General features: G+C 41.9%; 4 protein-coding genes and 2 long non-coding RNA genes across 8 annotated transcripts in view; 3 read left to right on the plus strand and 3 right to left on the minus strand.

The window, feature by feature from the left end:
- The window catches only part of LOC145449520 (tRNA (cytosine(72)-C(5))-methyltransferase NSUN6-like), a 264,578-nt gene that overhangs the window by 194,488 nt on the left and 43,767 nt on the right, over positions 1–26,323 (plus strand). The window lies entirely within an intron of this gene.
- Positions 1–26,323, minus strand: part of LOC145449535 (uncharacterized) — a 109,989-nt gene that overhangs the window by 45,365 nt on the left and 38,301 nt on the right. The window lies entirely within an intron of this gene.
- On the plus strand, positions 869–8,091 carry LOC145450252 (D-lactate dehydrogenase, mitochondrial-like). Of its 3 annotated transcripts, XM_080328761.1 has the most exons (10): positions 869–1,669; positions 1,743–1,849; positions 1,904–2,005; positions 3,523–3,615; positions 3,680–3,785; positions 3,845–3,938; positions 5,086–5,214; positions 5,300–5,427; positions 6,433–6,635; positions 7,770–8,091. In XM_080328761.1, exons 1-10 carry the CDS (start codon positions 1,616–1,618, stop codon positions 7,930–7,932), a joined length of 1,179 nt encoding a protein of 392 aa, XP_080184887.1. In that variant the 5' UTR covers positions 869–1,615; the 3' UTR covers positions 7,933–8,091. The 3 variants fall into 3 exon arrangements, with proteins under 3 accessions (XP_080184887.1, XP_080184888.1, XP_080184889.1); XM_080328762.1 differs by lacking the exon at positions 869–1,669 and having other exon boundaries at positions 1,737–1,849; positions 1,915–2,005; XM_080328763.1 differs by lacking the exon at positions 869–1,669 and having other exon boundaries at positions 1,740–1,849; positions 1,936–2,005.
- Positions 7,083–7,775, minus strand: LOC145450253 (uncharacterized). Its single transcript, XR_013918464.1, has 2 exons — positions 7,198–7,775; positions 7,083–7,112 (listed from the first exon to the last, which is right to left on the minus strand). It is a non-coding gene; the product is annotated as an uncharacterized LOC145450253 (long non-coding RNA).
- Positions 8,966–11,652, minus strand: LOC145450250 (protein NEDD1-like). The gene has a single exon (XM_080328760.1). It carries the CDS (start codon positions 11,067–11,069, stop codon positions 9,189–9,191), a length of 1,881 nt encoding a protein of 626 aa, XP_080184886.1. The 5' UTR covers positions 11,070–11,652; the 3' UTR covers positions 8,966–9,188.
- On the plus strand, positions 15,233–26,322 carry LOC145449377 (uncharacterized). The gene is made up of 9 exons (XM_080327726.1): positions 15,233–15,378; positions 16,997–17,067; positions 18,384–19,629; positions 20,344–20,439; positions 21,901–22,020; positions 22,091–22,178; positions 22,292–22,410; positions 23,419–24,649; positions 26,128–26,322. The coding sequence occupies exons 1-9, from the start codon at positions 15,376–15,378 to the stop codon at positions 26,187–26,189; spliced, it is 3,036 nt and encodes a 1,011-aa protein (XP_080183852.1). The 5' UTR covers positions 15,233–15,375; the 3' UTR covers positions 26,190–26,322.

The raw sequence follows: 26,323 nt of genomic DNA on the forward strand, positions 1-26,323 counted from the left end.
CTAGACCTCATGCGCATTATTTCTTGGAGGAAAGGTATCCAATAAGAAAGAAATATGTGACCACGAAATGGCACGCAGCGCGAATTTTTTTGAACAAGTTTCCTAAATTTCCAAAAGAATACTCTATAATTATTATTAATTCACGAAAAAATTGTGGGCACCCTTCGAGCTCGCCCCCAACCCCCAGCTCAGTTGGGGTCATGGACGCCAATATAGCCATTTCAACGCGCCATCGCCCCCTATCGCCCCCTTCGTCCGTTTTCGCCCCCTATCGCCCCCTTGGCTATTTTCGCCCCCCCCTGGACCGACAAATCGCTCCCTGGGGGGCGATATCGCCCACGTTGGGAACCACTGGTATAGAGTCAAATGTACCTGTTTGATGCTGGTGTGATCAGACTAACTGACCTTCACGGTCGTATCGATCATTCCTATCTGATACCGAATACTATGCATGCATATTTTCTGTACCGCCACCATTGCCGTCTGTTTTTTATGTATTTTGGTTTGACGAAAATAAAGACTCACTCTCTCTCACTATAGAATGTAAACGTGGAATGGCAGCGACCGATTTTGCAGCTTCGTTCCGCTTCGCTGAAGCTTTACTCAGACTTATTTTACGGCAGCTACTGTAGAATTTCTGGCAATTCTGACAGAGTTTTGGTTGTCAACAAAAGGAGTTCGTGTATCACCTAAAAATAGTACATTGAACGCTCTCTCATTCGAAATTTCATGCTGGTGACGTCATATTTTTGTGATACGATTGTTGATATACAATGTTCTTTCCAATTCTCTACTAGTTGCTGACGATTACCCCTGACGAGTGTCAGCCGAAAATATTCGGGTTCATTTCAATATGAATATACTATTTAATTGTATATTTCTTTCTAAGGATACCGAACAATCCCAAACAAGTTAGTGGTCTTCTACAAGACTTCGCTAGCCTCACCTTGCATAAACTTCAATATAACCCTGTAAATATCGAATATAAAAAAGGCAACATCGAAAGAAGTTTCCAATATTACATTTGGGTTGCGTACATTTGCCGCCATTAAATTTAAGGTTAAGTTTGATTTTTGAAGGTCCACCGGTCCGCAACATTTGTTTTGAAGTTTTTCCGGTCCGCGGTGTCGCAAAGTTTGAGAACCACCGCATCAAATAACTTCTAGTCTTCTTGTTCTCACTCGAATCTCATACCAATAACAAACTAGAAAGTCTGATCACGGACTACTATCTTCTTTTACTTTTCATTCAGTGTGTATGCCTCCTCCTTACATCGCCTCTAGGCCAAGGTGGATGTCGGATTCCAAAGACTACTCCAAGTCGTTTCGACACCCTCATATCTTTTCTTTGCATCGCAATTTTGTGGTGTATTGAACTGATAAAAATTGCTAAGAAACCGAACTGAACTACTACATGGATGTAACAGACTGCTACCATCATTCTGCAAAAAATAGTACTCTTGCTCAAACTCTAAACACCACTGTAGACACATTGCGAAAAACCAACCTGAATCCAATCTGATTGTAGGAGACAGTTGCCTGCGGTTGTTGTGTGGCCAAGCACTACACAACAGGTCAGCGAAGTCGTTCGCTTGTGTTCTGATGAAAACATTGCCATGGTGCCCTATGGGACAGGAACTGGCCTGGAAGGGGGAGTAACATCAACTCAGGTGAACCTATCTGAATAAAAGTAACAGTGTGTGGCATCGGCAGTGAAGTAACACTAAATCTTTGCCTCAAAAGAATGCTGTGTGCATCAATGTGACAAGTATGAATGAAATAACCAGATGTCACATCGAGGATTTCGACGTTACTGTCCAACCTGGTGTCACGAGGAAGGCTCTAAACCAGTTGAGTGGCTAAGATGTTGCTTTGAGCATGATTTCACAAATTTTATGGTTCAGTCATCTTAAAGATTATGGAATGTGGTTTCCAGTTGATCCTGGATCGGACGCGTCATTATGCGGAATGGCTGCAACTGGTGCGTCTGGAACGAATACTGTAAGGTAACATCTATTAGCATAAAGCGGTGTGGAAATGATTTTATTTTCAAGGCCAGTAGAAATGTTCAGGCTTATGATTTGTGATTTATAAAGACTTTCAGATGTAATTGTAGATAGTCAAAATTTGTTGTCACCGAGCTTGACTGAGCTGTAGTCCATGTTTGTAATGACTCGTAGTCATCCTCTTAAAAATGAGTCACTTTGTGTATTGACTCGACTTGTACTCAAGACATTCTATATGACCAGACCAGGACCGGTATTTTTAAAATAGGCTGAGAAACTGTGTTTTAACTAATTGCATAAATATCTTAAGAGTGAGAAAAATGAACATGTTATAAATGTGCCTTCGATATCACAAGAATTAAAAAAATTGAGTTGAACCTGATTGGAACTCGATAACGAACGGTAACACTACGACTTTGACTCTACCATTTGCTAACCGACTGGGACTCGGACTTGACTCGGTGATGAGTTGAAAATGACTGGACTTGGCTCGAGTCGAAACTATAAATATTAGATTTTCTTGTGACTCGGAACCCTGTGACTTGGTTACAACCCTGCCGTAGGTCATCCGACTCGACCACTGTCATGCAGTGCTGGGATGACTTGAGTCATGACTTGACTTGTCTTGAACGACTGTGCTAAAATAAATTGACTTGACTTCGACTCGACGTATGACAAGTATAAAATGTCTCGTGACTCGGAGTCAAATGTATGAGTAATTGAACATTATACTGAGCAAAGCAAGCTGAAACTCTCTGACATATTGTGAAATGACTTCGTCACTATTATCCATTCTTTATACACCCAAAACCAGGGGTGACAAACGTCCGGCTCGCCAGATGACTTCATCCGGCCCACGAAGCAAATATGAGTAAATGGAAAATTGCTTGTGACATGATATAATTTTTAGTAAGGCATACTTTCATGTAAATACTCCCTCATGATGACAAATGTCAAACATGTTTCATTGTTGATAGGCCACATAACATCCGTTTGGCGGCAGTGCTGAGTTTTCACTCTAGTCGCAATAGAAACAAGTCAATGACATTGACAGGAAACTTCTAAATGGTCGGAGTGTTGTGCAGCGTGCACACTCAGCTCAAAGCTTTATGGAACAATGGACTAGAAACAGCTATTCAGTGAGACGGAAACTCCAATGCGATACCCCTGATACATGTAGCTGCATCTACAATAGATTATATACACAAAGAATACAATTCAAATATCTGGGATCGCACTATGTAAATTCTGACTCGATAGTTTCCCAGCCTCCAAAGAAACGCGAATGGTGTGATTTAATAATAATGAACCAAATTGCAACGCCAATGTTTACCGTTGAATCTCTTGTAACCCGGACAACGCACATGCAGCGCCAACACAGCCTCACGACTAAAGCAAAGGGTGTATAGGAAGATGCTGAAGTGTATTGTTGTTAGAGATACTGTTTTAGCGGTTTATAATTGTATCCGATCGTTCGATAATCGCGCTTTTGGCAATTCCCACAATTTTTTTTATAGATATGGGAACATGAAAGAGAATGTGCTCAATTTAGAAGTGGTGCTTCCCGACGGAAAGATTATCAACACAGCAGGTCCGCATCGACGTGCCAAGTAAATTTTATTTCAAGTTGCATGAAGGTATCATTTTTCATAGCTTTCAATCCAAATCTTACAGGAAAAGTTCCGCCGGTTACAATCTGACAAATTTGTTTGTGGGATCCGAAGGCACACTGGGAATTATCACTTCAGCAACTTTGAAATTGCATGCTGTACCCGAATCGGTACCAAAGAATAAATGAGTTTGAAATATTGCATGGCACAAGGTTTATCTCTTGTTAAGATATTATCAGCTGTATGCTTTTTTCCAACTGTCGAAGATTCTGTTACATGCGCTGTCAACACTATCCAATCGGGAATTCCTATTGCAAGGATTGGTATGTGAACTATTCAACCGCCATTCCGTAACCGTTTGGTTCTTATATGATGCCAAACTTGGATATTTCAATATTATAAGTTATAGGCTGAGATGAAGGATTAATAGTCTTCGGAAATCAGTCGCATTCATATTTTCTAAACGAAGTGATAACAGGCCAGGATTTGTTTCAAGGCATCACATATTTATGAAATCTTGTTCAAGTTTTTGTGAATTACTGACTGACGCTCCATGATATGGAAAATAATTTTTTTGGCATGAACAATCTTTGGTTAATTAGACCATCCAATGGGTGTGGCTGGTTTTCCAATGTACGATTGAATCTGTCTCATGAATTGTTGAGGCTCCCTTTAAACATATCAACTCTAGGTTCTTAATATCGAGATCAATGTCTGAGTCCATGACATTGCATGTGGGCGCTGGGACGTTCTAGGATCGCCAAAGAAAAATGACGTAGCAGTAGGCCTATATATGGCGGAGTAATAGCGCTCCAGGGATACAAAGTTATACAGTAGAACTATGGCTCTATCCCAGAAAATTTACATTGCGACTAACAAAGAATAACTTATGGTGATGAAAGTAGGTGCAATTTTTGAAGATAGAATATGTTCCCCTGTCATATAGCATCTGCATCACCAGGTTTTCATGGCAATTTTTCTCATGAAAGTGATGCTAATTTATCGAAATGCTATTTTCACTTTGACGAAATCTGAAACAAACAGCGACTACTGACTAGTCTGGCTTCAAATGTAGTCTAATACTGTAACCACTTGACTACATAGTGAAAGTAGACCAGATCTACTTCAGAACTTTGCATATAATTGAATAGTATATTCATATTAAAATGAACCCGAATATTTTCGGCTGACACTCGTCAGGGGTAATCGTCAGCAACTAGTACAGAATTCGAAAGAACAGCGAATTCTCTACTAGTTGCTGACGATTACCCCTGACGAGTGTCAGCCGAAAATATTCGGGTTCATTTTAATATGAATATACTACCTATTCAATTGTATATTGAAGTTCTGTACCTCAAAGAAGCTGTTCAACTTTGCATATGTAGAACTGCTTCATCGTTGACCACCTATGAATTTAAATCCTGATGTAACGTGGCGTGAATTTAAAAAGAGTGACATCATTTATTTCAGAATACATGGACGAGAAGTCTGTCGACGCCGCAAATAAGTTCAGCAATCTCACCCATCCCGTCTCGCAAAGCCTATTCTTGGAATTTCACGGATCTGAAAATGCGACAAGGGAACAGGTCGAAATCGTTGGTCAGTTCTTTTTCCCTTTCTATCTTTCACGCTTAGTCGCTCAACTGTCAAGAGCGTCATTGTATGATCATGCGTTTCTATTCAGAGGAAATTGTGAAGTCCAACAACGGATCGAATTTCAGTTGGGCAGCAACCCAAGAAGCCAGGAACAAGCTATGGCAGGCCCGTCATGACATGTACTATGCACTGCTGGCCCAATCTCCAGGCAGAAAAGTGAGTTTCATGAATATCATTCGTCTTACTATAGTCAGGACCTCGAACCTGCAGACAGACAATTTATTGATACGTCAAGAATATACATAAATTTGACTGGAGATATGTCGGCATCAGCATGTCTAGTGATGCTTTCAGTATGAATTTTGTGTGCATTATACATTGATTTTCAAGGCGGCTGTTGACTATTGCTAGATCCCGGCATATCCAACAGATGTAGATTTCATCGAGGTCATTTTTACGTATCTGCAATGCGCCTGCCTGCATGAATAGATGAACCAGTGAATACAGCATATCAGGGTTGTTATGACTCAAGTCACGATTTTTTGGTGCTGACTTGACTCGAGTCATTTCTTTCAAATGCGTAAAATGACTCGACTCGAGTCTATTTTAGTTTTGAGTCGACTTGTACTCAAGTTATTGTACATGACTCGAGACTAGGGGTCAAGACAGACATTTCATTGTAACTTCGAAGAATAGTAAAGTTACCACATTATTTCTGGTTCGTTTATCAGTCCTGATACTCGGGAAATAGGACCAGAAACTGTTAAGATAGAGGAAAATTACTATATTATGAATGCGAGCCATTCTACATCACTTGAGCAGAGTTGAAAAATGTGGGCTGAGCTGAAAACATAATGACAAAACACTACGACTCGGTCTCGACCCTCTACTAGCTGACCTGGACTTGACTCCGGTGGTGAATTGAAAATGACTCGACTTGACTCAAGTCAAAACTATAACAGTGACATGGACCTGTGACTCGGAACGTTGTGACTTGATTACGACCCTGGCGTCTGTTGACTATTGTTATATCCCGGCATATCCAGCAAGTGTAGATTTTCTCGGTCTTAATTTTACTTATCTGCAATGTGCCTGCCGGTACGAATGACAGTGAATACAGCAGATCCAATAATACTGTATGTGGAGCAGGACGGTATCCCCAACCTCGATAATGTTACTGTGATCGACACGTTTCTGCAATGTACGATATTTTCAACCCAGGCCTACTCAACGGATGTCTGCGTTCCTGTTTCACATTTACCAGAAGCGATCACTTACGCCCGACAAGTTGCTGATGAGTCCGCCTTGCCTTGTGGAATTTTGGGTCATGTCGGTGACGGTAACTTCCATTGTCTGTTCGCCTTGAATTCATCAGACCCTGCAGAGTTACAGAAAACCAAGGATGTGGCAGCTAAGATAGCTCGGTATGTATGTGTGTGCTCGCTGCTGCTACTCATACTGTATTAGAAATTTCTCTTCTTCCAAGCGATCACACATGCTGAATATCTTGATCATTGCTTTCATGTATCATGCTTGATAAATTTTGAAAATTGCACAATTTACATCAGCCAAGGTAAATTCAGATTCATTAATAAAAACCGTCTGATTCAACTCTGGCATCATCCATCACCATGCTTTGATGGAAAATTGTAGGTTCCAGCAGAGTTGTAATGACTCGACTTACGTTTTTTTTGGTGACTCATCATTTTCTTTAATATAGAAAAAAATGACTTGACTTGAGTCCATTTGTGTTTTGATTCGACTTGTACGCGAGTCATTGCGCCTCACTCGAGACTTGGACGATAAACACATTCATTTCTTTGTAACTTCGAAGAATAGTAACCTACCATATTACTTGAATTTCGTCTATCAGTACCAGTACTTGTAAAATAGGCCAGAAACTGTGTAAAGTGAGGAAAATTACTATGTTATGAATGCAAGGCATTTGAACCATCAAGATTTGGCAAAATGTGAGTTGAACAGGACTTGATTTCTAAAATGAACACAATGACTTTTACTCCAGGGCAGTGACGAGATAGCGTAGTGGTACGTTACACAGTTGCAACACCAATGCGTTGAGTTCGACTCCAGAACTCCTACTCAAGTGCTGGAGGTTTATCTAGGCTCCTCCTCGCCAAGTGGGAAATGCTACAAGTCGGTAATTACGGAATCATATTGAAGAATATCGGCCTGGTGTAAAATGACCAATGCTGCTGAACCACAGTCTCAACACAGTGACTCAGAACTTTGAACCCTGACATGGTAAATTGAAGATGACTCAAAACTAAAAAGTAGAGTTGATTCGTGATTTTGTTACAACCCTGGGTTCCAGTCACTTTTGTCGCGTGCAGTGTTGCTGGCATGGTCTGATTTTTGAGTTATGTACTCCATACTCATTTTCGTGGCTTGTTGTATTACCATTCAGGCATCCCGCTTCTTACCCCATTCCAACTATTTATACGTGACTCGATGTAGAACTGAACTCTTTTAGAATGTAACAGCTGCATCACTATCCCGATATTACAAACGCGGTACACTTCATCTTTTTTCGATTTTAGGAAAGCGCTTGCACTAGACGGAACATGCACCGGTGAACACGGCATTGGGTTGGGTAAAAAAGAGCTGCTTATTGAAGAGATGGACGAAGCAGTGGATGTCATGAGATCAATAAAGAGAACGATAGATCCTAGGAATCTAATGAACCCTGACAAAGTATTGTGAACGATTGTATGGAACTCCAACTGAAGTCTACATTGATGAGGCATGGAATGTGGCCGAGTGCAATCACAGTTCTGCATTATATCGTATGAAATGCCATTATTTTCTCAATATGCGACAATTGTGATCTTTGTATAGAATATAAATGAAAATGATACCTAACTCTATCAATGTTCTAAATATCACCCTCGAAAGATTTGCTTCATGTTATTGAATGGTTACTAACATGAATTGACCGATCTCTATAAATGGAAAAGAAGGTGGGAAAGTATATGTAATATATGGACGGATATTGTTTCAGAAGTATTTTATTACTGTCCTGCATTACCTATATATTCTCAATACGTGCAACAGCCCAATAAGCATGATAAAGTCCGGACATGGTTGTGGCAAAGCAACATACTCGTTTCTCTACGTCTCTTCAACTTATATGTTATCAACAGTATTTTGTTATTATCAATTTTGCATTCATAAGAGGAGCAGTAAACTTTTTCTCAAAGCATAAGAGAAATGGTGGTGCTTAGGTTGAATCTACAGTTAGCAGGTGCATGCTGAATTGTTGGAACCCACGACGACCTTTGCTGATACGTTGAGATGATCCACACAAAAATTCACAAGGACCTTGGAAGTGGAATCTAATTTGACTACCGGTATATCATGAAACAATCGACGACTTGAGGATTTTGTTGTTTCATACTCTATTTCGGGGAATCCAGGATTTTGTTTCATACTCTATTTCAAGTATTACAGCATGAAAATAACTAGATAACATAATATTACCGCAATAACTCGACTGCAAACAGATCTAGTCACAGCATTCCCTTCAACCATCTTGCACCAGTGCCTTTTTCATGACTGCATTTGCTCGTCAGTTATTCGTTTAGTGTGCACCTGTTGTTGCTGAACTTCATTGATGTTAGGTACCATTGTATAGAGGTACGGATTAGATTGACGGGAGTCTGGGTCTCTGTCCCTCACCAGCATTTCACAATATGCAATGATTTGAAGTAATGAAACAAAATCAAATCAAAAATAGTGAATTCATCGAAGATTTTATTAAAAAAGTAGTAACAAACAAGAAGGCAAGCTAACTAAGAAGGCACATAAATTCAACGCAGCAAGCCCACTTTACTGAAAAAGGCACCATGGTCAATTATGCACCAGTCTACATAGCTATGCACACGTTGAAATTAATCACACTCTATTACCATGGTGATAGTAACGCATGTGACATCTGTGGTACTGACATACTTGCAATATCAAAAGTTCCTTCGCAGCCTATCATTTTCCGTCCTCAATCGTTCAATCTCTTGCAATAACAGAGGATTAACGGAGCACTGTTCCGCTAGTTGCCTTATCACTTCATTCTGCTCTGCAAACATTTTAATTATCTGTAAGTGCATGTGCCGCAAATGATCTCTCATATTTTCTTCATGATCATCGATCAGATCATGGACAGTGTTTTTGAGGAAATCCAGCTGGTACTGGAAGGGCATCGTTAAAGACTGAGCGGCACTGGGGTTGATATTCTGCGTGCCGGTCACAAGTGTGCTGGACGATGTCCCAGTAGAAGGGTTGTTGTTTTGGGAAGACGCAGCAGTGTCATCAATGTGCTGCAATGAGGTTGCACGTGGAACCTCAGCGGGAGTAGAACTCAATACGGGCTTCGAGTTGAAATCTCCGACACCGTTTGAAGTTGCGTGATTTGCTCCATTAGGGGTACGGACACTGCTTGGTCCAACACCATTGACAGCACTGCCATTTGTAATCCTGGAGGTTGAATGTAGCAATGGCGAGTTGAGTCTGATGCTGTTAACATTACCCAACTCTTTTGACTTGCTTTGCATGAACGGCGTTGATTCCATATGAATGCTACCACTGATACTGCCAAGCGGAGAAAATTGCTGTTCGCAATAAGACCCGATAGTATCTCTGGAATAATGAGTGCCATGATTCACAGGCGTCTGTAGAATGGGTAACACCGGGTTTCCAGTTGATGTATTCTTTAACGATGCATTGCCAGCTCTGTCGGCATTCGATTTGGGAACATCGTTTGTACTTATAGTTTCTGTACTTTTTGTCGGTAATCGTTTTTGTGGTGCTTCAATTGAGGTTTTTGATGTATGCTCCTGGTTAGTATTGGTGTAATGTTTGCTGGTTCCTTCCGCCTTGGTTCTGGATGACCTTTTTTCCGATGTCTTTGTCGTAGAGGCACGCGAGGACCGTTTCCGTTCTTTCATAGTCTGCAACACCAGCCTTTGAACAGACGTTGAATGCGCATGCAGGCTTGCGAACGGATCTGACTTGTGCCTCAAATCGTACAACAGTATATTCCCCATTGACGTGCCAGCGCACACATGCATACCATTTCCTAAAAAGCATACAGCTGTGACAGGCTGCATGCAAGTTACTGTTTTGACAACGTCCCTAGCTTGTGCGTCGTAAAATATAATCTTCTTATCAAGGCCTCCAGATACCAATAGCAACGCATTTATAGTGGAAAACGATAAGTCCATAGCAGGTGCCCCGTGAGAAGTGAAATTGTGTTTAATAGTTTGTTTCTCTACGTCCCACAAACTAACGACACCTTCATCAGATGTGGTACCAAGTAGAGTTTTATCATATCTTGAATGCCCGAGACCGCGTATCGGTTTAGGCTTAGGAGAGTTCAATTGTGCCAGCACTGAAGAATCGCTCGTCTTCCAAATGTACATATGTCCATCTGCGGACGCAGACACCAACCTATCTCCCATTCTAGTCAATCGCGTCACTGCTGACGCGTGAGCGCTCGAATATGTTTTGGTTAACTCAAATGTATTGCAATTCCATTGATTTATATCTCCTGTTGCACACCCGGAGTACAATTCGTCCTTTGTTGCGCCGAAGCATACTGCATTTTGTTCCTTACTGTCTGAAAGAATTCTGCCATCACTTTTCACTCCTTCTTGAAAGTTATATACGTATATTCCATTCCCGTTTGAAATGCTAGCCAATCTGGTGTTGTTAAGGTTCCATGACACGTCTTTAAAGGTCGAGGTGCCTTTCGTGTATAGTGTGTTCAAGTGTAGATTGTCTCCAGCGGCATCCCAGATTTTAATGCAGTCACTGGCAGATGCTAGGACACTGCCCGCATCAAGCATTGCACAATGGCACAATGCCAGCGATAGAAATTGCTAGCAGCTAACGTACTGCAAGATATAGATGGTAACTCATCATCAGTTGAATAATTTCAGACTAAATAATTCAATGCGTGCATATAAACTAGAAATTATATCGTCGCCAAGGAATCAAAGTAGCTATGTCCGTTTTACATATTTTGAGTAAATGAACTTTATGCATCATAGGGTCGATTCCTCAGATCGTGGTCAAATTATCACGTAATCACTGAATAAGTAATCACTGATCAGACCATATGACATCATGCATTCCACGGATGCTGATTCACTGCAAATCTGTAAATCAATGATTAGTGACGCATTTGACGCCGGTACCTAGGAAACGGCGTTGGGCCGTTTGTTACGTCATTATGCAGTTGCTGAATTTTGCAATGTGCGCCTTTGCGCTGTGCGAACTTCATAATGTCATTAGGTACGGAAACGTCTCCGCTGTCCCATAATTCCAAACACGAATTTGTAATTCTTTGACTCTAGTTTGGCTTGTAGAAACTGCATGCTTGCACTGTTTTACACTCATAATACTTCCCTGGTTCCAGTTTAACTACTTTTGCGTAAAATCTGTTTTGCGCTAGCCTAGCCGATTGGAGGCAGGAATCCCTTCCAAAGTCCCGAGGCTGTGATCGCCTTTGGTCTATCAGTCACCTTATTTTTAAATAATTAATAACCTTATATGTATGCACAATACCAATACTCATGAGAGTGCAAATGTAAAATTCTCGGAACGTTTGCTACTGGTACTCATTTTAGTTACAAAATATTTATGTCGAAGAGCGAGCACGCAAGGTAGTAGACAGTCTAAAAACCGCCATTCAGGTTTCAGGATAGCAACTGCTAGATGACAACAATATAATCCCCGTATACCTCCAGTTACAATGCCACCCGATGCATCCCGTAACAGTATAGGCCACTGAACGCCACAAATTATGGTGTAATATCACTGATTACCAAGTTAATCCAACAACTTTCGTTGATTAACTTTTAACCAATGATTACCAGTGATCACGATCTGTGGAGCACAATCGTGATCAAATATAGGTGCTAATCAATGATCAGGCGTTAACCAACATCTGAGGAATCGACCCTTAGCCATTTACTGCATCAGTTCGTTAAAAATTGGAATTACGGTGGTACCAGCAGCCAGCATGTATTACCCGGTACCTACTGGATACTACACGGTTTTTATTACACTGCTAATGTGCTAAATACCAATAATCAAAATATCACCGGCTATATATATCCGTTACAAATTATACCACCGGTAATATTATTCCAATGGCATCAGACAATAAAAATATCATTGGATTATAAATAGGTAATCTTTATATTTTCATCGGCGCATAACAATATACAATGAGATGTAAGTAACAGATGGCCAAAACGGCAGTAACGGTTTCGAAGCTTCCATCTATTATAAATACCCGGGCCTAGTATACGGTACAGTAAGGTACGATGATGAAATGAAACAATGTTATAGATCTTCTTCTTTGGAATCCTTGCTATATTTCCGTCATTCGCTTTGATGAATAAAGTGTTCCCTCAATAGGATCCCCTGTGACTTTTCGTTTCGTGAACAGACAAACAAGGTAAACTTCGAATCTGCCTAAATTATCCCAAGAAAATGGGTCAGATTATGTCATATCATAGCGCAAAGTGCATTGAACGATAACGATGGCCGGAACTGCGGAGTGCGGAAAAGAAGTACGGATCATCGCTTCTCGTGATCCGGATTTAACCCTGTTCGACAAAATGTAATCTGGATCCCGCCTTTCATTCAAAAAATCCCGCTGTTAATTTTTCGTTCATTATGGAGGCAATACCCCAAGGAAATTATGGCCCGTGCTTGTCTTTTACGACCTGACAAGCATCCATCGAGGAGGGCAGGATGTATTCATATTATAATACACGATTAGCGGTTAGTCTGCAACAGACATTCTTTGGTCCGCAGACTTCGAAGCATAACGATCGATCGGTCGCTGGTGTCAGACTTTTTGGTTGCTGACGATTGCAGCCGAAAATATTCTGGTTTATTTCAATATGACAGATATCCAAGTGTCAAGGCCTCAAGTGGGCCTGGATGTGCAACTGACAAATCGCTACTCAAAAGATTTGGATGAGGAAGCTAGCCAAGCTTATGTATCAGTTCAATTGTGGTCACAGTCCCTCAAGTTTCAACTACTTCACCTCGGAACAATGATATATGTACTGCATATATATCATCGCTCGGAATCAAAAGCGGAAACTATTACACACGCGTGTCCTCGAAGAACAACTACTAACAAGTGATTAGGTCGGAATACAAGAAAACACAATGCTCCATCAAGTATGCGGGACAGGGACATGCAGTGTAGAACAGCATCTCGTCGACTATCCGACAGTCGCGTCGAGGACATTCACTTTAAAATCGAAATGCAAGCAATTTTTACTGAATTAATACAAGTCAGCCCATGAGATTACCGGACCACGACCCAACATATCGACCACGCCTACCGAAACATGCAGCATTCATTTGTCGCTTACTTACGTTGGCTTTCTTTGATTCAGATCCAGTGTACAGGCATAGCAATTTATAACGTGGCTACGTTGTAGATTGCTATGGTACAGGTCTCTTATTTACATACTGTAGGTCAAGGTGGGTATCTGATTAACAGACTCAGGGATATCTAGACTAGATAGACTAGATAGACTAGATATCTAGTCTAGATATCCCTGAACAGACTATACTCCAAGTCGTTTCGGCATCCTCCCATCTTTTCATATCTCAATCGTGTGGTGCATTGATTAGATAAAAATTTTAATAATATGATGATTATGCATGCTTTTTCTCACATGACAAATCACTGCTGCAGATAAATTAACGATAACAAGTAGACGAGATTCATTCATGCGCTATCTTCGTCATTTTTATAGTACCCTCATCCTCACCACTTTCCACCTTATGAGTACATTCTGGCGTGAATACTTACCCGTGACCTGGCCATTTCATTGCCGATAAGATCTGCGTTCGTCGATTCCGTCGGATTCGTCGCTCTCGTCGCCCGCGCGCACAAATCGCATTTTCCATGCAGAGAGCCAGAGAGACTAGCTAGACTTGTGCTACGACAAGTTTTGTTGGTTGCGAGAATGCGAGCTGCGAAACTGACTGGACTGCATTTGTTGAAATGTTTGTACAAGTCACCGATCAAACAACTACGAAATGCAGCTGAATCAAACGATATTTGGATAGATTATATTTTCCATTGAAGAACAGTTCTATTCGGTAGTCTGTAAGAAGAAGTAAAATTTTCATTATTTTTCTGTGAAAGAGAGAGAGAGAGAGAAATAATCATTATGAACCTTGTAAATCGATAACATACACTACAAAATGCAATTGCGTGAAATGTGATGATGAGCAAGGTGTATATGGGAGGCTCTATAAAGCAGACTCATTAAAGCCGACCTATATACCGAGGGTCAAGTCCAAAAGGAGCATATACAAACACAGAAGTCATGAGATCAGGGAATTAAAAGTTGTAAAAGGGATTTGATCACGATTATGGAGTTAGTTTCAACGCAGTCGGGCGATGTTTGACTATTGTATGTATTCAGCCATTTAGTCATGTTGTGTGGGCTGACTCTTAACTACGAATCGAAAAAGTTGAGCGACCCACCGCCCAGGAGCCCACGACCACCATGCAGTACAGGAAGAAAGCGCAAGTAGATTCCATGAAAACACTCAAGAAGGTTAAAATGCAACCAAATTTTATTTTACCAGTAGCCTCTATTCCATTTATCTGTTACCTCCCAAATAAAAATTCTCTAATCACTAATATTCACTATTACATACATACATACATTGGGTTATAATTTTCATCTGAACAAGCTACGCATACAATGTACAATGCGATAAGACACAATGCAATGTAACGAACAGATAGGAGGATGTCGAACGACACGCATCAGTAGCGATCCTTTAGTCAAACATCCACCTCGGCCTAGAGTGCCCGATGTCACAGTTCTTTTTCGATGTTGATCTTTTTGAAGCCGCGGCCCTTTCTACTAGTTCTTTCCATTCCTTGTGGGTGCTTTCTTTCTTCGGGTCTTTTTTTCTGGGCTTTTTTGTCGCCGTATTCCATTAATATATAATCCTTCATTTATTCGATTCTTTCTTAGATTTATAATGAGATGGAATTGAAGAAATAAATCAATAACATTCTGCTATAATATTGGAATACGATAACGTACCAGTATCCACAATACTCAACGGATTCAACGAGTGAGGGATTTGTGAACGATGGTAAGTTCAATCATACACATAATATTACTTCTCTAACGCATAATATGACCAATTGACCACGTATTCTAGAAATACCTTGTTACTTAGGATGTAAGGGCAATTATATAAAGTAGGCCTATATCTGAGCAAATTGTATTGTAACAATTGATCTCAAGTCGTTTTTAGCAATTCACCATCAGAGCTGATTACCAGTGAACCCAGCCCTCGGTAAACCCAGCCCTCGGTAAACCCAGCCCTCGGTGAACCCGGCCCTCGGTAAATCCAGCCCTCGGTGAACCGGCCCTTGATGAATTCCGCCCTCGGGAAATTTGGTATTCACCAGCAACCCTAATATTCCCCCTCCCCCAACCCTAATATCCCACCTCCGGCAACCCTAATATCCCAGCATCCCGGCAACCCTAACCCTAACCCCCAACCCTAATATCCCACCTTCGGCAACCCTAATATCCCCCCTTCCCAACCCTAATATCCCACCTCCGGCAACCCTAATATCCCACCTCCGGCAACCCTAATATCCCACCTCCGGCAACCCTAATATCCCACCTCCGGCAACCCTAATATATATCCCACCTCCGGCGGAATTCACCGAGGTCCGAGTTCACCGAGGGCCGAGTTTGTAAGGCCGCGCTTGGCGCTTGCGCAATCCGTGACTGCGTGATCTACGCATGCCCTGACCTCCTTACAAGATCGACAAATCAGTTGATAATACCATTATTAGTTTAATAATTCATAATAATACTTGTTAATACACTTAATTACAAACGTTCCCGAGGGCCGAGTTCACCGAGGGCTGGGTTTACCGAGGGCTGGGTTCACCGGCAACCTCAGAGCTCAACCGTGAGCCAAGATGAGGAAAACACTGGGGGTATTCTATTTTTTAATCATAGTTTTTATTGGCAGAGCTCTTGTTCATTCATGTGCTCATGTGCTTGTAAACGTTGTGGAATGGGTGCTTGAGTAGGTTTTATCTTGCACTACTTCATTATTTGATACTGGTACTTCAACAATTCTTGAAACCAAACTTATTACTATTTTGAAATTATGAATTTATCAAGTAAAATCAGCATTTGTATAAATTTACATCGCTTTCATAACGGAAATTGGCCTGGCGATCGAGTGACATGGCCCTTGTAGCGCTGCCATGGGTAATTGAATGACAAAAGTCTTGTCTAGATCCTCTTCTAACTACTTTCAAGAGTAATCTTTAGGCGTCAAGTTATTCATTTCTACTTGAATGTCTCCAGTGACTATTAATCACCTCTGGCTACTGCGCCTCTCATAAATAATAATGACGTTTGCTTACCATGTCTTGGTGCTCTGACTCGGACGTAGCTACTATGTATTTTAGTGCAATTTTTCTGTGGCTTCAACTAGATTTTGGTTTTGACATTTGTGGATTATTGTTTCTCCGTAATCATAGGAAAGTTTGTTCGATATCCATGACTCGCTGTATAACTGGCGATGACAGACTACAAAAATATCTTCATGTGAAATTTCTTCTATAATCTAATGTAATCTGTTATGCTGTACTTGTGGCATTTTGGATTAGCATCGAGTCTGTATACATGATGTAGCCAGGCATTCCCAGATATAATAACACAAATATTGTATTTCAAAGGATTATAGACGGAGTGACTCTTATTATAGAAGAGGACGTTCACCCCCTAGAAGTCATTATCGAAAGTCCAGGTATGTTGATGCGACAGATTTCGATTGTATTTTGCATTGGTTGTTGCACGGAAGAGGCTCATTGACCTTATTGGGTGAGTAGACTATGGACTGGTGGAGAGAAACGGTCACCGTCTGGATGTTCACTTTTTAGAACCCGTAAAGGAACAGATTAACCAGTATCGAGTATATGATGGAAATGTTCATGACAACAAATGATCCTACGACACTGCATCACTGTTTGGCTGATATCTTGTGCTCGGAAATTTTAGACAGTCTGTAAGATAGTCCAAGGATGATGTTTCGGGAATAGAGTTTGTTGAGTATAGTGAATGGAGTGGAAGAACGGTTGAATAGTTTTGAGACATGGCTATATTATAGGAAAGGAAGTGTACTGGTAGACTTGCGTTTCTGTTCATCCTAGTGTTGCTATGATAAAATTTTACCTGCTGTTACTGTAAAGACTAAGAAGAGATAGCATACCGTGCCAAGAATTTATCATGCACTCATTTTCAAAACGTGACTGCAAACAATATCGCTATGCTGCATTGAGTGATTTATTCACTGAGATTAAGGTGTACTGGCAGGCCTCGCTACTCACTTCATTGTCAATAAGTTATTAGTACGCAACACCTATTTATTGTATACTATTTACTCTTGACTGTGAAGCGTCTGGTTATCACTAGTTCTTCTACTGATGACGTATAGCCTGACTAATTGATAATACTAAGGACTTTTGAGCTTACATCAGTTAGACATAGCAGCTTCAATATTGAGTAGGAATTAACATGGGTGGAATGTGTGACAAATATGTAACAAACAAGAAAAAATCGGTACGGAAGACAGACATTTTCGACAAGTCCTTTTATAAGATACTGGTAATCGGTTAGTTGCAACTCCAGCTTCTTGTTGACAGATTTAACCATCTATATTGCATCTTGCAGAAGGAAATACACAATTACGAGGGGCTCACTACAGACAGCTTAGAGCAGATGGAAAATAGACTTTTTATATGTTGGTGGTAGACAGACGAAAATTTATCAGTCGTGATTTGGAAATCCTTTCCATTTGAGCTGATCGATTACTTATCAGATGGCTATTGTCGAAGAATCGTGTTTTCTTTCGTTTTAAGCTAGAAGAATGTTGAGATCGGTGCCTGTTGTGCATCTATTTCCTGATGTATTTACCGGTACCTCTGGAAGTGTTTAGCTTCTTCGAAGGGGCAGAAACGTTACGATTTCACTGAAAAGGTGTGTGCTGCTTAATAAATCATAGGCTTTCGCAAACTCTACGGGCAGGTCAGTTTAAAACATCCTCATCCGCCAAATCAATTTCAGGAGTCGCGAAAGGAGCTTTTCGCCACAAAGAAGAAGAAATTGGTCACCGGATCGACGCGGCCGATCTCCGAGACGGTATTCATCGTCGTGGCGTGTAGATTCTCCGAACCGGCGTTCGAGATCGCGATCTAGTTCTAGAGGTCGTTACGCAAGGAGACGGTCTCATAGTAATGAATCGCACGGGAGGTACAAGAGAGACTCCTCGTCCTCAGACAGTCACTCGCGATCAAATAGCCGAAACCGTCGTACATATCCTGACGATGATGTTCACAGTACGATGTATGCTAACCGAGAGAATCAAAACACGCAACAGAATACAACACAATCATCTCGCTTCGATGCCAGAGACGATGCCGTGCCAGTGTCGAAAGACCCTCAGCCGTCAGCTTTCGGTCGCGGTTACGATAAGGGTGAAATGGACGATGAGGAGAAATTCTTGTACGGTGACGAACCTAGCGAATCGAACCAAAATCCACCGCAAAAACAGGTTGAAGATGTTAAAGAAGAAGAAGAAGAAACGAAAGATTCTAGCGTTACTCCCGGCGGTTTTGACTCGAACGCTCTTAAGAATGTTCTGAAAGCTATCGGCTTCAATTTCGAAATGTCTGCTCAGCAACTGCAGACTACCATTGATAAAACGAGGAAGAAAAATGAAGCACCTCCTACGGCACCACCGCCGAAAAAGCCAGAGATTAAACCTGTGCCCAAGCGGACTCCGACACCACCACCACCACCAGTAAAAGTAGAACCGCCCGTCGGACAGAAAATTCAGACCATTCAAAGCGGGCACAGCATACAGACTAAAACACCAGAAATCTCGCAGGGTCAAACTCGACAGTTTTACCAGACTTATGATCCGTACGAACCTACATCTAATTCACAGTATGTCCCGACGAATATACAGCAGGCTCAAGTCTCACAAATGGTCTACCAAGGAGCACCGCCTACGTCGCTCGGATATCCTGTCGCTATACCCGATCCTAACAACCCCGGAGGAACGTTGTTGGTGTATCAGCCCGCGGCCTCGCAACAGGTCGTTCCAAAAACTGTGACTTCGGCTAGTAGGATTGTGTTGCCTCCGCAAAGGAGCGAGGATGTGGCCCCCATACCGCCCCCTGAAACAGATGAGAGGCAAGAGAGGTTGAATTACTTGCAGGAGGAACTGGAAAAGTTGAAGAAACAGCAGAACGAGTTGATGGAGAAGAAGAAGAAAGAATCTGTACACAGCAGTGATAATCAGTCTCAGGTAAGAGAGAAATCATTTTATCATATGACAAAGCGCTATTTGAATAAAGCATATACTGACTGCTACATTTCACGCACAGCAGAACAGTAAGCTAAACCCGTTTAATCTGTTCGCAGTACAAAATTCCATCCGGAATATGTGGTGTTGATAGGAATTGTCAGCACTGCAGAATAAACTAGTTTTGATATTACATCTCGGCATTGTAGAACAAACCAACCATCAGCATCATAAAAAAACTAGTTCGGCATAATATTGTAGTGTTGGCGAACCGAGAATTAGTCGATCATTGTTTCCATTTTAAAAATCAGTGATCTGTGCTTTGTTGTGTGTCTCGGTAACACTGTAGCGCGCTTGCTGCCTACACCTGAAAATGTCAATGAGCATAGCATAATGTGACAAGAAGAATTAAGGAGTTAGTGTGTTGTGTACTAAAATGGCATCCGTCTAATGCGGTGTACATTGGCGACGCCTTTGGTTCTTCCGATCTTCGAGTATGGTAATGTTTGCGATTCGTGTTTCTTCCGTGAGCCATATAATACCGGCAAGGTTTTTCTTTCAGAGATCCGTTCATCTATCGGAAAATGTGGCAAGATATTTCCAGAGTATAATGGATATTCTCAGCAATATATTTTAGTTGTCCTCTGGGTACATCTAGTAAAGTTGAAATGAGCAATCCCTTTCACACTGTCTCATCGGTCGATTTTTCTCTGTCAGGTTGGTCACGAAGAGGTCGGCGGAATACGGCGTGCCGTTGAACAAGCCTCGGGGATTGCCTGTGACAGCAGTGACGAAGGCACCAAGGGACATAAGGTGATGACTTGACTTTTCACTGCTTCATTTCATTCAATGTATTTTCTTTTCTACATAATTCAATGTACCGTATATCAAGAATGTTACCAACATTATTGCGCCTTGTCTTCATTGACTTAATTTCATTCTGTTGCTCTACGCCAGTGGAGCCAGTGGCATATATGGCTCTTTTGAGTAAAAGATACGGCTCCTTGATAATTTTTAATTTTGTACTCAATTTATCAATATTGCTGCAACTTTTGTTAGTAAATTTCCATGACGACCCGAATAATTATTCCCGTGGCAGCATAAACATGTTGTTGAGAGGTTAACACAGTTGGGTAACCAGGGTTGGGGGTTTGTTACCCCCAATTTGAAGATCCTAAAATTTAAGTTGCTGTCGCGCCGGTGATTAACACCAGTGGCGAATTCGATCTACACGCGCCTCAAAATCTTGGATTGTACGATACCGTGATTGATACCTTGACATGGCGACGCTTGTAGGACAATGCAATTTTCAAATACACATTGACTTCCTGATCTACGCCGATAAATAAACTTCCTTAGAAGTGACATCAACTATTACAAATCAAATTAGAAACAACGGATTAACTATCCAATCTCTTGATTGGTAACGTAAGTAGCTTTCTAGAACCGCCGTAAAATGTAACTGCAGCGTTATGTGATGCCGAATACTTTAGAAGTCGATCAATATTTAGATTTTCGGAATCAGCGCGACAATTTCGTATGAATAATATCAGTGATGATAAATTCCAAGGTATTTACAATCAGTTGCGCTATCACGGGTGAGGCTTGGCTCATCTGTGCCTCTTCTGTGCTTTAACTCTCCTTTCGCGCTATATTTTCAAACAATGAATATGAAAATTCCTTGGTTTTGGGAATAGAAATGTTTGAAATATAACACTGCCTCACTTGCCTCCCATAACCCCACGTCACTGACGTATCACACCCTGCAGTGGGTATGTACTGCTGTAGTGATCATGTTTGGCTCCAGCTACGCATATGGGAAAAATATGACGCAAACTATAAATCCCATATATTAGTGCTACCAATACATCACGAATTTTCAATTGTGACGTAACAGTTGATTGACATGTATGGCTCTTTGGGTGTTACAGATGGAAATGTAAGGTCAATTTGGCTCTTCGGTCGAAAAAAGTTCCCGACCACTGCTCTACGCTATACTGAGATACTTTAAATCTTGGTGTGAACTGTGAAGGCGTTTCTCGAGGATATCGACTCTTTAGTCTCTCACTATTTTAATCATTAAAATTGATACTCACTTGCACTTGGATTAACAGAATTCAACGACACTTTTCCTGTAGTTTGTGACTCATGCCAGAGAAATATAAAAACTCGATGGAATTAAGAGCTCTGTGGTTAAGACCAGGGGAAAATTACTGCATACGGTACTATGTCTTAACCACAGTGAAGACACATGTCTTTGGTCGATTCTTACAGGAGACAAAACTGAAGTATGAATATCTCGATCCCGGTAATCACTGGTGCCGTCTTTGTAACTCATTCTCGCCGGACCTGATCTCGTTCCTGTCTCACCTTCACAGCAAGGGACACAGAAAGGTAATGTGCAGAATTGTAGTGCATGCAGCAGCCTGTATAGCCTAATTGTGCATTATTATTTTGTTCCCAGGCAATAGATCCTTATGATCGACCTTGGGACATCGGGGAGAAAAGCAAGAAATCAAAATCATCTCAACTGAAACCAAAGTCCTTGAAAGGTAATCGTAGATGTAGTTTGAAGTATCCTGTACGTTTTGTAATCTCAAAATATAGCAGCTCTTGATGTAGCGAGCAAATATACGTTCTTGCCCTGAGATCGGTCTTGTTTCAGGCGCCGAATTTTTGATTCCCATCACCGGGTACTATTGCACCATATGTCAGACGTTTTCCGGTGACCAGATTTGCGCCGACGAGCATCTGAAGAGCCACAGTCACAACGAGACCTATAAGGTAAGTCGTTCGCCAAGCCAGAGGTCTTCGGGTCGGTCGGCTCTTAGGGGACGAATTCTTGCCGACGGACTCCACGTGACCAAAAGGTTAAGAAAGAACCAGTCGGAGGTGATCAAATGTGCAATCGTCGCATGCAATCACCAAACCAGGGCTGTGGAGTGGAGTAAGTTCACTTACCACTACAGGCATTTTCAATATACCGACTCGTGATACGGAAACACACCAACACTGACTCCTGATATTTTCCTTACAGAACTGCGATTCGAACGTTCGTGTGAATCTACTCAGGAAATAATATGTTCATTACATTCTTAGTTCTTGTTGCCAAGCAAATCAATTTATTTTGTGAATTTTAAAAAATGTGCTCGCAGATATCAACTTTGTGAAGGCCCGTGTACATGAAAAACTCTATCACCTCTTTAACGGCAGAGGGACTGTATAGTAACGTTCGAGAACATTTGGTTTAAAGGGGCACTGCACTCTGAATGATGTGGTCTCAAATTGAAGGGCAAAACAAAACCCTAATGGTGCTATAATGTATTGAAATTTCCACAAGAGCTTCACGCTTCAGCAGTCACGCAGAGATCGAACTTTATATTGTTGTCAGCCGATGTTATGAAGGACATATGTCGTACACGACAGAAATAGAATACACTAGGCCCGATTTTGACATAGATCTCCTGACTGAACATCTTCCGTTGAACGCCGTATCTAAACCACCTTGGCGTGTACGACATATTTTCTTCATAACATCGGCTGACAGCGATGTAAAGTTCGATATCTGCGTGACTGCTGGAGCGTGAAGTTTTTGCGGAAATTTCAACAAATTGCAGCTCCATTACGGTGGCGTTCTGAAGAAAACGACTGCGGCCAAAATTTTTTTTTCGTGTTGCCCTTCAATTTGAGACCCCATCATTAATAGAGTGCAGTGCCCCTTCAACAAACTCCGACTCCATCGAGTAAAAGTTGAACGGAACTTTGAATGAAACCTTTATTTTTGTATCGCAGATGCACTGCAAGAAAAACCCGTCTTACGAGAAGAAATACAAAAGAAAGAAGAAGGCCGCCATGGAAGACGTCGGTGATAAGAAAAAAAACGGCGAATCGGACACCGAATCGAAACCCAAAACTCGTGCGAAGTCCGAGCCAGAAGAAAAATGGGTGGAGAAAGTGCCCAAAATCGAGCCGCCCGTAGTGGACACGACACCCAAGCCCCCGGAATTCAAGCCCTACCCCAGCGACGCGAGGATCTACAATTTTGACGATATCTCGAAACCTGACAATTTTCAGTCTCCCAGGAAACCTGAGAAGCACGGTCACAGTCAACATGGCAGAAACGACACTGAGACCAGGACGGATAATCTGGACGGACGCCGTAGATGGGATAGGGCTGAACCAGCTAGGCAACAAGACCCGTCGCGTAGGAAGCATGAAAAAATGCAACCAGATCGGGGTGACAGGCGTGGCGATGACCACGGTAGGCGTAAGAGAAGCTGGACGCCCGGCTATGATGAGTATGAAATGCAGCAGCAGAGAGATGACCACGGCAAGCATGACCACCGGTCCAAGGACCGCCGCGAACATCCTGCGGACCGTGATCGTAAGCGGGCCCAGGAGGACGAACCCCCCAGGAAAAAAGAATCGTACCCGAAACGTAGCGAGTCTGCCAAGAAAATGCCGGGGTTTGGTAAATTTACGTGGAGCTCCGGTAATGTAAGGAGTTCGAGACGTTTTGAGCCTGCCCCTGCTAATATGGGGGATAATGACGGTCCTTTCGACCAGCATAAAGAAGAGTCCGAGCAGAAAGGTAAAATCGCGATAAAAATTACGGGGAAAACTCCATACCCGGCGAGATTGTCAGCAGCTAAGACGGGTCCGAGCGACGGGGAGAAGAAGGCGGTGGTTGATGATTTGAAGAAAAAGGTGGAGGCCCTGAAACGCGAAAACGCTCTGCGAAACCAGCTGTCCTCGATTACGATACCGGCGAGGAGGCCGGGCCACGGGGCCAATACGGCGGCGGTTATGATGCTGGGGCAGCGCAGGATCGGGAAGCACGGCGCGCTGCCAGGCGGGAAGTCTTCGGCGAAAACCGGGAAAAATCAGGCCCCGGTCCCCCCGCCGGATATTGAGGCGGACGTGTCTCCGCCGCCGCCGCCCGCGGAGGTACGAGTCAAGCCTCCGCCGCCCCGGGTTTACGAGCCGCCTCCGCCCGGCGAGGAAGACATGGACATGGGAATAGGTGAGGCTTTTGTAGCTTAGGATTTACTTGGACAAGTAGAATATTTCTAGCATTTACAAATATCAACAATTTTTCCAACTTAGACTAGACCTGAGTTGAAATTATAGCTACACAGTTCTTCCAAATTAGGTTAGAATTGAAAATACTGAGTTTGCGAAATCTTGGACAGATTAGAGTAGATTTATACAGAGGTGGTCAAAGTAGTCATGAAAGCTACTCAAGTTAAAGTGGTACTTGAAGTGGAAGTAGGATTGACTGACTTCAAATATGCTCAAGTAAGCAAGTAGTTGTGAAAACGATCGTGATTCGTTTGTGTGGACTGTCAAAAGCTGCAAATTGCGCTATGCGAAAGGTGCAGAGCTTGATTCATATTGGTGCATCCCAGGAGGTATAAGTTTTCTACAGCATAAGTATTCGTCCTCATCGTGGGATGCAAATGGTAGCATTGATATGGTAATGCAATGCTAATCCTCTGTTTACTCGGACACAATGATTTAGAAAGTATCACGGTATGGCGGCCGCCCCCATATTATAAGGCACGTAGTTTGGTCGATGTGCAACATCGTGAAGTGGTGTCGGGATCGGTGTAAACACTTTACGCGTTTAGTAAACGTTGATGAAAACTATGGCTCGTCGTAAAAATGCCATATAGTGTAGCTTTATTTTCTGAAAATAGAGGCATTACTACACTTTCTTCTATACTCCAACGTGTATGTTCTCCAGACAAAAGAACAGAAACTAATTAGAACTCAAATTATGATACTGGGATGCATGAGATAAATACTACTTGTAAAAAGAGGAAAAATATATTTCATGTCTTTTGTCCAGCTCAACAGTGGTATGCTAAAACAGGTGTAAAGCTAAGGAAAAGCCAGATTTCACTTTTCCGGATTAGGACACGCCATGGGCTGCTAGATTACGATATGACAGGTAAATGCTAGATTGCAAAATGGTATTTCAAACGTTATGATGGGTCATATTTGGTGTGATGAAATATTTCATAATGCGCGACAATGCGGTGTGAACAGAACGTCATGCAACCCGCTACCTAAATTATATGCACCGATAGGTTCGTGAAATCATATTTGTCTAGATTACAAAATAGAAGTAGTGGGAAATTAGATGGAGTAAGTACTCAAGTAGTGGAAAACTACTGGAGTACTTCGAAAAAGTAGAAGTACTTCGTTACTGACCACCTCTGGACATATTGCCGGCATTTCATTCTAATTAGACGGAATTATCTAGTTGACCAGGTCTGCTACCAATCTATTTAGTTCACGGCTAGTTAACTACTGCGTTTAGTTCGTAGTTGCGGATTTTGAAGCGGCCACACCATATTAAGAGCGCGTTGACTACATAAATTTTCAGGATTCTTTGAGAGTATGCCGCAAGCCCAGTTTTTCTGCACGGTACAGTCATTCTGCAAGGCGGTCGGTTGTAAGTAGCATGCGCGTCTCAAACTTACTCTGATGTTGCAGATGCTGACGCCAGGTCAGATGCAAGCGGCATAAGCATGGAGCTAGCAAGTGACGAAGGTTAAAAGTCAAGATGACATCATCACTACCTGGGAGCGTTCGTAAGCGAAAATCTGGATGTCACTGTCTCGTGATCCATTTTGCAATAAATTGTTTGAAAGACTCTTGCATCTCGTCCCAATAAATGAAAGCATACGCC

This window comes from Botryllus schlosseri, chromosome 11, assembly GCF_051294905.1.
Source record: "Botryllus schlosseri isolate E-star chromosome 11, Bs_hap1, whole genome shotgun sequence".
Classification (NCBI taxonomy): Eukaryota; Metazoa; Chordata; class Ascidiacea; order Stolidobranchia; family Styelidae; genus Botryllus; species Botryllus schlosseri.